The following is an 11512-nucleotide window of genomic DNA, read 5'->3' on the forward strand; positions in this document are numbered from 1 at the left end:
ATTATAGGATTATAACACTCTTTTTTTGCTTGATGGACATTTGCATTGCTATAAGTTTTAAGCTTACTAATCAGTCTTCTTCATATCTTTTGGTGGACACAAGGACATATTTCTGTGGAAATATACCAAGACTGCAACTGCTGAGTCAAAATGTACATGACTGTTTAGCCTTAGTAGACGTTGTTTTCCAAAGTGGCTATATCAATTTATACTTCCACCTAGAGTACATATGTGGGTTCCAGTTACTCTCTGTCCTTGCCAATGCTTGACTGTCAGTCTTTTTTTTTTTTTTAGAAATGGATTCTTTTTTAAAAATAATTTATCTATTTTTGGCTCTGCCGGGTCTCTTTTGCTACGAGCGGGCTTTCTCCAGTTGTGACGAGCAGGGAGCACTCTCTAGTTGCAGTATGAGGGCTTCTCACTGCAGTGGCCCCCAATTTCTGTGGAAAGGGCATGCAGGCTCAGTAGCTGTGGCCCACAGGCTTAGTTGTTCCAAGGTATATGGGATCTTCCCAGACCAGGGATCAAACCTGCATCCTCTGCACTGGCAGGTGGATTCTTAACAACTAGACCACCAGGGAAGTCCACTGCCAGTCTTTTGACTGCTATCCATTCTTCCATTTGACAGATGGATGGGCAAACCAACTGGGCCTAAAAGAAGTTAAATATTTTTTTTTAAGTTACAAGTCTGAATTCTAGGCTCTTCCTACTAGGCCATCAACTTTTACCACATGGGTTTTCAATACTCAAGAATTAGTCGTTTCAAAAATACGTGGAATGATTTTTTGTAAGATTAAAATTGTATTAAAGTTACCCTCTTAAATGAATGAAATATTACCTGAAATTTACCCTGAAATGCATGAATATTAGTACTTAATCAACATCATATCTTAATAGTATGGTTGTGGTGGTGGTGGAGGTTTAGTTGTTCCCTTTGGTCTAGGACCTGGGTTGACAAAATTTCTTGGTAAAGGACCAGATAGTAAATATTTTAGACTTTGTGCACTATCTATTATCAAACCTGGTATTTTCATATCCTTTATATTGTTCTGGTTACTATTGGTGCATAACAAATTACTCCAAAAATTAAAAGATTAAAATAATCATTTATATTCAGAAAGTATTCAGCTGCTAGGTTCCTTATTATTGTTATTCCACTAATTATTTTCTTCCAGTTTTGCTGAGATATAATTGACATATGATACTGTATAAGTTTCAGATGGTAAAGAATCTTCCTGTAACATAAGAGACTTGGGTTTGATCCCTGGGTCAGAAGGGAAGATTCTCTGTTGAAGGAAATGGCAATCCACTCCAGTATTCTTGCCTGGAGAATCCTGTGGACAGAGGAGCCTGGTGGGCTGATGTCCATGGGGTCGCAGAGTCAGACACGACTGAAGTGACTTAGCATAGCATGCATCATCTTAAGTAGATACAAAATCAAAGAAATAGAAAAAAATTTTTTGTGATGAGAATTCAAGATTTACTCTCTTATTATTCATGTATAACATATGGCAGTGTTAAATATATTATCTTGTACATTACATCCCTACTACTTATTTATCTTGGGCTTCCCTGGTGGCTCAATGATAAAGAATTCACCTGCCAATGCAGGAGACAAGAAACACAGGTTGGATCCCTGGGTTGGGAACATCCCCTGGAGAAGGAAATGGCAACCCACTCCAGTATTCTTGCCTGGGAAATCCCATGGACAGAGGAGCCTGGTGGGTTACAGTCTGTGGGGTCAAAAAAAAAAGTCAGACATGACTTAGAGACTAAACAACAACAGCTTACGTATCTTCTCATTGGAAGTTGTACCTTTTGTCTGCCTTCATCCAATTCTCTTTCACCCTTCCCCACTCTGATAACCACAAATCTGATCTCTTTTTCTTTATTTGTTTTTGAAGTTTAATTGACCTACAACACTAAGTTAGTTCCTGTTACACAACATAATGCTTTGGAATTTCTAAACATTTCAAAATGACCACTGCAATAAGTCAAGTCACAATATGTCACCATACCAATATATTACATAGTTGTTGATTATATTCCACACTGCATATTTCATACTGGTGACATTTATTTTGCAACATGAAGTTTGTACTTCTTTATCTCTCTCACTTCTTTCTTTCCTCCCCCAACTCCCCTCTCCTTTGGCAACCACCTGTTTGTCCTCTGTATATGTAACTGTTTCTGTTTTGTTATGTTTATTCATTTGTTTTGGTTTTTAGATTCCACATATAAGTGAAATCATACAGCATTTGTCTTTGATTTATTTAATTCAGCATAATACCACCTAGATCAAATCAGGTTGCTATAAATGGTAAGAATTCATTCTTTTTATGGCTGAGTAATATTCCATTATATATCACATCTTCTTTATCCGTTCATCCATTAATGGGCACTTTGGTTGCTTCCCTATCTTGCCTGTTGTAAAGAATGCTGCAATGAACATATGGGTGCATGTATTTTTTCTAATTGATGTTTTTGTTTTCTTCAGATAAATACCCAGAAGTGGAACTGCTGGATCATATGGCAGTTCTATTTTTAATTTTTTGAGGAATCTCTATAGTGTTTTCCATAGCGGATGCATGCTCAGTTGTGTCTGACTCTTTGGGACCTCAGGGACTGTAGCCCACCAGGCTCCTCTGTCCATGGGATTTCCCAGGCAAGAATACTGGAGTGAGTTGCCATTTCCTCCTTCACGGGATCTTCCTGACCCAGAGATTGAATGCACATCTCCTGCATCTCTTGCATTGGCAGGCAAATTATTTACCACTGAGACACCTGGGAAGCCCTTTTCATAGTGGCTGCACCAATTTACATCCCCACCAACAGTGCATGAGGGCTCCCTTTTCTTCACATCCTCGCCAACACTTGTTATTTGTTGTCTTTTTAATAATAGCCATTCTGACAGGTGAGATGATACCTCATTGTTGTTATGATTTGTAATTCTCTGATGATTAGTGAGATTAAGTATTTTTTTCATGTGCCTGTTAGCATGTATCAGCTCTTTATTCCATTTTTACTGAAAAATAGTATTCCATTATTATACCACATTTTTTTTATCCATTCATCAGATCATGAACATTAGGGATATTTCCACTTTTTAATTATTATGAGTAATGCTGCCAAGGACATTTGCATATAGGTTTTTGTGTGATATTTTTCCATTTATCTTGGATCTAGAAGTGGAATTGTCAAATCATATGATAACATAATGTTTAACATTTTGAGAAACTGCCGGACAGCCTGTTTTCTACAGTGGTACATCATTTCCCATTCCCACCATCATTGCATGATGGTTCTAATTTCTCCACTATTTGCAAATGCTTGTTATTATCTGCCTTTTTATTATATCACTACTAGTGGATATGAAGTAGTATCTCATTGCGGTTTTGATTTGCATTACCCTGGCAGCTAATAATGTTGAACATCATGCTTATTGGTTTTCTATACATTTTCTTTGCTGAAATATCTATTCAGATCTTTCACCATTTTGATTCATTTATTTATTCATTGCACCATGAGGCTTGTGGGATCTAAGTTCCAACCAGGGACTGAACCCATGGCTTTGGCAGTGAAAGTGTACACAGTACTAACTACTGGACAACCAGGGAATTCCCTGCCTATTTTTAATTGAATTGTAAGTTCTCTTTGTATATTCTAGATGTAAATCCCTTATCAGGCATATTACTTTCAAAAAGTTTCTCTTCTGTGGGTTGTATTTTCACTTTATTAATTGTGTTGTTTAAATTTAAAAGTTTTCCATTTTGGTGATGCCCGTTTTTCTATATTTCTTTTATTGCTTGAACTTTTAGTGTCATATCGAAGAAATCATTGCTTAATCCAAGATCATGAAGAATTACACCTTTATTTTTTCCTAAGAGTTCAATAGTTTTAGCTTTTATATTTAGGACTTCATTTAAGTTCTATATATGGTGTGGTGTGGGAGTTCAAATTCATTTTTTGCATGTGGCTATCTAGTGGTCTCACCATCATTTGTTAAAAAGACTCTTCTTTAAGCACTAAATTTTCTCGGCATTCTAGTTGAAAACCAATTGATTGTAAATCTGAGGCTTTGTTTCTGTATTCTCAGCTCTGTTGGCCTGTATGCCCTTCTGCCAGTGCCACATTGTCTTGATTCCTGTAGATCTATGGTCAGTTTTGAAATCTGCAAGTGTGAGACCTCAAACTTTATCCTTCTCTTTCAAGATTATTTTTGTCTATTCTGAGTTCATTGCATTTCTGTATGAATTTTGGGATCAGCTTGTCAAAATCTGCAGAGAAACCATCTGAGATTTTGATAGAAGTTGTGTTGAGTCTGCAGATCAATTTAGGAAATATTGCCCATGTTGATGATACGAAGTCTACCAGTCTATGAAACACAGGATATCTTCCATTTATTTATGTATTTTTAAATTTTGTTTAACAGTGTTTTATAGTTTTCAGTATACAATTCTTGGACTTTCAAAATTTATTTCTAAGTATTTTATTCTTTTGGATGATATTTTAAATGGAAATGCTACTTTTCTTTCCTCTTTGAATTATTCATTGCTAGCATATAGAAACACTCAATTTTCATTTATTGATCTTGTATTTCTGCCACATTGCTGAACTCTTTCATTTTCATAGTTCTTTAGTGAATTCCTTGGGATTTTCCATATGTGTGATCATATAATTTGTAAATAGAGATAGTTTTTACTTCTTCCCTTCCAATCTAGAAACTTCTCATTTTATTTTTCTTGCCTACTCTGAAGAGAATTTGAGTGTTTGTCATAAAATAAGGCTCTTCATTTTCTTTAACTATTTAAATAATCATACAAATTTACTTTCCATAATAACCTATACCTTACTACTGAATATAAATGCTTCTTTATCATATACTAAAAACTTTTATACTTGGAGATGTTTTATTCCTCTTACTATCTTTATTTCGGTACTACAGTGAGTTAAGCTTGTAGCTTTATAAATCATTCTGCTTCACTGAAGTATGAGTTTTTCCATCAAGTATAAATGAAATCCACACCAGATAACATAAGGTAACAAGCACAGTGCCTGGCCCATAGGTGGTATTCTCTAGAGCAAGGGTCCCCAACCCCCAGGCCATGGACCAGTACAGGTCTGTGGCCTGTTAGGAATGGGCCGAACAGCAGGGGGTGAATAGCAGGCGAGTGAGGGAATCTTCATTTGTACAGCTGCTCCCCATAGCTCACATTACGGCCTGAGCTCCACCTCCAGTTAGGTCAGTGGCGGCAGTAGATTCTCACAGGAGTGCAAACCCTACTGTGAACTGTGCATGAGAGGGATCTAGGTTGTGCCCTCCTTATGAGATTCATCCCCAAACCATCCCCAGTCAGGGTCCATGGAAAAATTATCTTCCACAAAACCAGTCCCTGTTGCCAAAAAGGCTGGGGATGGCTGCTCCACAGGTCAATACCACATCCTGTGGTTATCCTTTGGGTCACACCATCCACAGTAATTTTGGGTTATGGATAGTTAATAATTATTTTTACTGCATTTTGAGCACCCAACATAAAAGGATTATTTTTCTAACCAAATGTCCAAAGATAACCAGGGTAAACAAATATACTAAGAAGATTATGTAACCCTGGTTTGATTCCTGGGTGGGGAAGATCTCCTTGAGAAGGGATAGGCAACTATATCTGTACTGATGGACAACTGTGATGTTCCCTTTTTTCCCATTGTAAACAAAGCCTACAGAATCACTACTGTAGCCCCAATTCCAGCAAAGGATAAATGCATAATAAATAATTGGTATGGGAATTTAAAAACATATTAAAACACAAGATTCTGTTTTAGCATTTTATTAATTATCTCCATGGGTAAATATTTGAGTTGGAATTGCTGAACCAAAATATCAAATATTTTTATTTTTAAACAATTTACAAAATTGCCCTGCAGAAAATTTTTACCAGTACACTCTACAAGAGCAGGGAGGGGTCGTGGGTGGGAGGGAGGTGGGAGAGGATAGCAGCAGGAGTTTGGAGTTAGTAGATGCAAACTGATATATAGAATGGATAAACAAGGTGCTACTGTATAGCACAGGGAACTATATTCAGTACCCTGTGATAAACCATAATGGAAAAGAATATGAAGAAGAATGTATATGTATACATGACTGAGTCACTGGAGTACAGCAACAATTAACACAACGTTTAATGCAACTATACTTCAATAAAAAAATAAATTAAAAAAAAGAGCAGGGAGAAATGCATGTGTCCCCAGTCTCTTAACGTTTTCATGTAATCAAATCCATCAGTTCTGTTCTTAATCGTTCAACTTTCAGTTATTGTGTTTTTAAAGACCTTCTACACGAAAAGCTTATGTAGAAGCAGAAGCTAGTTATTCAGAGCTTGTTATAACAAGGGAGTTAGCCACCCTAACTTGTGTTTGGCAGAGACTTAAAGACAGGCAGGGCAATGGGAAAACTTTAGAGTGAAAAAAAGGAAGACCATCTTTTCTCTGATTGGAAGTTGTTGGCAGTGAAATGCTGGTGAGCCAGAGGTATTTTATGTGATTGGTTTGGTGAGCATATTTAGATTTCTCTAGTTGGTGGCAGGGCAAAAATAGGAAGGCTGGTAGTCATTGATCAAGTCCACAAGACTGCTGTAGAGGCTGTGGTTTGGCTTGTGCAGCTGCTTGCTACAGAGGTTGTGCATTACAATTCTATTGTCATCTGGTCATCGTCCGTTGTGTATTCATTCTCTCACTTAAAAATAAAAATCATTCTTTCTTTCATTTTGTTTCAAATATAAAATCATTTTCACATCTAAATATTTAACTCATTAGAAAACTTATGTTTTGCTAGCAGGAAAAAGGGACAATTTCACTTTGACGGTAACATTTTTTTCCTAAAAGTGCAATATTCTACTCTTTGTACAATATTAAAGTTCACAGTTATAGGATTTCATTTATACGTCTACGTTCTTTCAATGGAATTAAAGAGCAAAGTTAGACTCCTCCCCCAGACTGCCCAACCCATTAAAAAAAAAAAAAAAAAGCCTCTGAGGTTTTGTTTTGTTTTGTTTTGGTGGCGCCAGGCAGCATGTGGGATCTTAGTTCTCCCACCGCGGAAAGAACTCGTGCCCGCTGCAGTGGAAGCGCGGAGTGCTAACCACTGGACTGCCAGGTAAGTCCCCACCTCTGTGGTTTTTACTAAAATTATTTCTTTGACCAACTTCTCAAGAAGAGGAAAAGGACAAAAGGGCCCAGAGAGGTTAATAGGCACCTGCCCGAGGGAGGCGGTGGGCGGTTAGCAGACGCCGGCTGGTGGGCGGGGTGCGGGGGCGGAGCTCGGGTGACGCGACGCTCACGTGACCGTTGGGCCCAGAAGTGGGCACTGGTCCGGGTACTGGCCCTCCTTCGGTGTTGTCGGACCCGGAGCCGTCTGCGAGCCCCTAGTTGTTGCTCCTGGTTCTTTCAGGTCAGTGTGAGGGTTCTCGTCGCTGCCTGTGGGACACCGGAATGGGGGAGGAGGAACGGACGCGGAAAGGAGAAAGGTTGGGGATGGGGTTCTGGTCGAGGGGAGCTGGCCAGACTGTAGCTAGAGATGGCGGTGGGAAAACGGCTAAGGGGGAGCAAGCGGCCATTGGGCGGAGGGAGGGGAAGGCGGACACCCCAAGTACCCATTCCCCTTTCTCTACACATCCTCTTCTCTGCCCTCCGTCCATTTTGGAGCCGGAGATTGTGAGCTAGGGGGCGCCCCAGCAGTCAGGCAGTGGAAATAAATCCCCTCTGCCACTCTGCGTAGAGTAGAAAGTTGACCTCAAGGGTGGAGAGGCGAGTTGCCTTTGGGAGAGAAGGACGCAGAGATCCAAAATTAGTTTGGAAAACATCCTGGTCTGGCGCCCGAGGCGTGAAAAGAAATGGCGGCTGGGGTGCAGGGGGCGGAGTAGGGGGTGGGGGAGGGAAACGGTGGGTGAGGAGGGCAGGGATTCTGGAAAGGGACCCGATTCCCTGTGCATCCACCGATGCCCATCCCCGGTCTCCTGTCTGTCTGCAGGTCTACGTGTCTGTTGTTCCCAGCGCTCTACTGGGCTATAGAAAGAGGAGGAACCTGTCCAGAAACCCCGCAGGTCAGTGAAGGAAGAGGACACTGGACAGGGACCCAAGGGGTGGGGAGTGTGGAGGGACCGCCCGCGAAGAATTGGGGGCCTCACTGCCCACTTCCCAACACATTTACACACTGCCGCGCTGAGCAAGCATAAGGAAAAATGGCAGGGCCTGCCAAGGAAGCATTGTCTCACGTGTGCACGAGGAATGGTGAGGTACAGGGTGGGCAAAAGGCACTCTCGGAGGGCCAGGCCAGGTCAGGAGATCCCTAACAAACGGCAAGAAATGACTACTACTATCCGGACCTGCATTTCACCCCCAAAACCTCAGTCTCTCTTGTCTCCTCTTTGTCTTCTCTTCCCCCGCCCCACTCCCAGGACAGGAAAAGGAGGGGATACTCACCATGGAAAAACTCTGCAGTGAAAATGAAGCAAAGCCTGAGAACCAAGGCAAGATGGAAAACAAAGAACAGCCACTGGATGCAGGAAAACCAGGAGCAGCTTGTACTAAGGAAGACAAGGAAACGTTAGAAAACAAGGGAAGAACAGATCACAAGGGACAGACAGATGAGGAAGTATTAAAGGTTAAGGAAAGGCCAGAGAATGAGACAAAGCCAAAAGAAGAAAACCCAGAGAGCCAAGGAAAGCCAGTGAGTGAGGAAAAAGCAAAAGAAAGTGAAGCAGAGAGTGAGGAGAAGCCAGAGAGCGAGGGAAAGCCAGTGAGTGAGGGAAAACCAAAAGAAGACAAGCCAGCCAGGGATCCAAGGGAACCCAGGGCTGGTGGGAAGCGCCCAGCTGGGGAGGATGTACCAAGGAAGGCCAAAAGAAAAACCAACAAGGGGCTGGCTCAGTGTCTCAAGGAATACAAGGAGGCCATACATGATATGCATTTGAGCAATGAAGAGATGATAAGAGAATTTGATGAGATGGCCAGGGTAGAGGATGAGGTGAAGAAAACCAGACAGAAATTGGGGGGGTTTATGTGGATGCAAAAAAGTTTACAGGACCCCTTCCACCCAAGGGGTCCAAGGGAACTCAGGGGTGGCTGCAGGGCCCCACAGAGGGGCTTTGAAGACATTCCTTTTGTGTAGTGCATTGGCAGGCATTTACCAGGCCTTGTGCTTTATTTAACCTTATGCTAATCCTATACTTTAGGTGTCGCTCTGATTATTCAACTGCAGCCCTCTGTTTCAGTAGCAGATTTTCATCCATTGCATGGAAAAATGTTTATGGTGCATTGTAAAATTAAAAACAAAAATAGTTTTCAGAACCATATATATGGCATCAGTCCATTTTTGTAAAACTACAAAGATACTTTACTAGTGATCCATGTACAGGAAAAACTGAAAACTGTCTACTAAAAAATCAACAGCGGTTATCTGTGGGTGATTTTTTTTCTGTTTTTTGTTCATCTGTTTATATTCTCTTAAAAAAAACACAGATTACTTTTTATCATAGCAATATTGAAAGATAAAAAATAGGAAAGCAATATCAAGCAATCAAGTACTATTCAGTGAAGTGCCTTCTGAAGGCAGTGGAGCAACATAAAATTTGTGTTGCCAGGATGTGAACTGAGTAAGTGTCACATTACCTCTGGGACTCAAAGGTGCAAGAATCAACTTGGCAGTTATTACAGATCCATTTTTGTAAGGGAGACTCTTGGCATCTGTGAATTAGGGATAAAACTTGACTTCTAGGGCTGTGGAGAATATTCAATAAGATGCTGAGTATGTGAGCTGGTTCCCACCCTCTCCCCTGCACTAACAGGGCCAGAGCCCCAGCAGATGTTTTGGAGAGGGCTGAGGAGGTTTCAAGTGTGTGCAGGAATAAGTCCGGACAGCTGTGAGGTGGGTGGCCCTCTCCAGCTGGGGTAATGTCATGACTCTTGGCTGGTATGCCTCTGCTTGTGGGTACTGTACCCTCCTAAGGCTCCCACCACTGCGGATGGGCTGGAGACCGTGATGGTCTAAAGCAACACCGTGTCACAACTGAAAGGTGGAGAATTCTCTACAGTAGAGTTACCCTAACTCACCTAGGTAGCACCCGGTTGTCACTTGGGTCTTGCTATTTATAAAGTTCTGATAAAACATACCTTTCCAAGTATTTTGTTGGTTTGTGTGTGTTTCTGTGTACAGCCATCTGCACTGGATTTAGATACTGGAGATTGAACCAGGAGAAAAATCTGTGACCAGATGCTGTGCTATTCTCACCTGTTAATCTCATGTCTGCTGATGCTTTTTTCTTAGAAGTTGTCTCCTAGGAAATTCCTGTTAAACCCTGGCTTATCATTTCAGCAGACCCATCTACCTATGTGATTTTTTTCCCCCTCTGTCTCTTCATTAGCCTTTTATTTGCTTATAGTGTTTCTTTAAACGTTTAGGCTAGTTGTAGATTTACAGAATTATTACAATGATGCAGTTTCCATATACCCCATACCTGTTCTTAACATCTTTTTAGCTTGAAGCGTTCGTCACAATGAACCAATGTTGATAAATTATCATTAACCAAGATACATACTTTATTCAGAGTACCTCAGTTTTTCCCTAATGTCTTTTTTCTGTCCCAGGATCCCATCCAGGTCTTCATCTTACAATTAGTCATCATGTCTCCTTAGGCTCCTCTTGGCTGTGACAATTTCTCACACTTTCCCTGTTTCTTATGCCTTGACACTTGAGAAGCACTGGTCTGGTACTTTGATTAGTGTACTGCAGTTTCAGTTTGCTTGATTTTTCTCTTATGGTTAGACAGGTGTTAAGTGCTTTTTTGGGAAGAGGATCACACAGGCAAAATGGAATCATATAAAAGGTACATACTATCAATATTACCACTGTTTATGTTAATGTTGGTCACCTGGCTGAAGTAGTGTTCTCAGGATTCTACATGGTAAAGTTACTCTTTTATTTCTCCCTTTCTAGACTATACTCGTTGCAAGAAAATCACTCTGCACAGTCTACACTTAAAAGACTGCAGTGTTATGTTCAATCTTGTTGAAGATGGAGTATCTCCAACATTTATTTGGAATTCTGCATATTTGATTTCTCCCCATTTATTTAATACACTTTGGGCTATAATACTACTACATATATTTTCATTGCTCAAATTTTTCCACTTTTGGCCATTGGAAGTTCTTTCAGTTGGCTCTTCCATCTATTTAACATACCCCCATCATTGTGTACATGTATGTGTGTGTTTATAAAACTTTGGTGCTATAAAATGATCTAGTCATATTTTGCATATTTCCCACCCAAATCCTAGAATCAACCATTTCTCCAAGGGACCCTGGTACCTTTGGTTGGTACTAAAAACCAAGATTTAGGTGTTAAGTGTACACCCTACCATTTGGATATCATTGCTTCTAGGCCCTTTCAGTTGATAAAGAAGATATATATGCATCTCTTTCTGTCTGTCTCCATATATATATATATATATATGTGTGTGTG

At 40.4% G+C, this 11512-nt stretch overlaps 1 protein-coding gene and 1 long non-coding RNA gene across 3 annotated transcripts; one reads left to right on the forward strand and one right to left on the reverse strand.

Moving 5' to 3' along the window:
* Positions 1–5809: 5809 nt before the first annotated feature.
* LOC132344274 (uncharacterized) lies at positions 5810–8452 on the reverse strand. Its single transcript, XR_009493476.1, has 2 exons — positions 8268–8452; positions 5810–7809 (listed from the first exon to the last, which is right to left on the reverse strand). It is a non-coding gene; the product is annotated as an uncharacterized lncRNA (long non-coding RNA).
* On the forward strand, positions 7333–9450 carry TCEAL4 (transcription elongation factor A like 4). Of its 2 annotated transcripts, none has more exons than XM_002699844.6 (3): positions 7333–7444; positions 8024–8096; positions 8451–9450. In XM_002699844.6, exon 3 carries the CDS (start codon positions 8477–8479, stop codon positions 9161–9163), a length of 687 nt encoding a protein of 228 aa, XP_002699890.1. In that variant the 5' UTR covers positions 7333–7444; positions 8024–8096; positions 8451–8476; the 3' UTR covers positions 9164–9450. The 2 variants fall into 2 exon arrangements, with proteins under 2 accessions (XP_002699890.1, XP_005227914.1); XM_005227857.5 differs by having other exon boundaries at positions 8456–9450.
* The last annotated feature ends 2062 nt before the right edge of the window (positions 9451–11512 follow it).

This window comes from Bos taurus, chromosome X, assembly GCF_002263795.3.
Source record: "Bos taurus isolate L1 Dominette 01449 registration number 42190680 breed Hereford chromosome X, ARS-UCD2.0, whole genome shotgun sequence".
NCBI classification, from domain to species: Eukaryota; Metazoa; Chordata; class Mammalia; order Artiodactyla; family Bovidae; genus Bos; species Bos taurus.

Excerpts from the sequence above, each read along its gene's own strand:
- TCEAL4 (XM_002699844.6), top strand. The coding sequence starts at position 8,477 with ATGGAAAAACTCTGCAGTGAAAATGAAGCAAAGCCTGAGAACCAAGGC.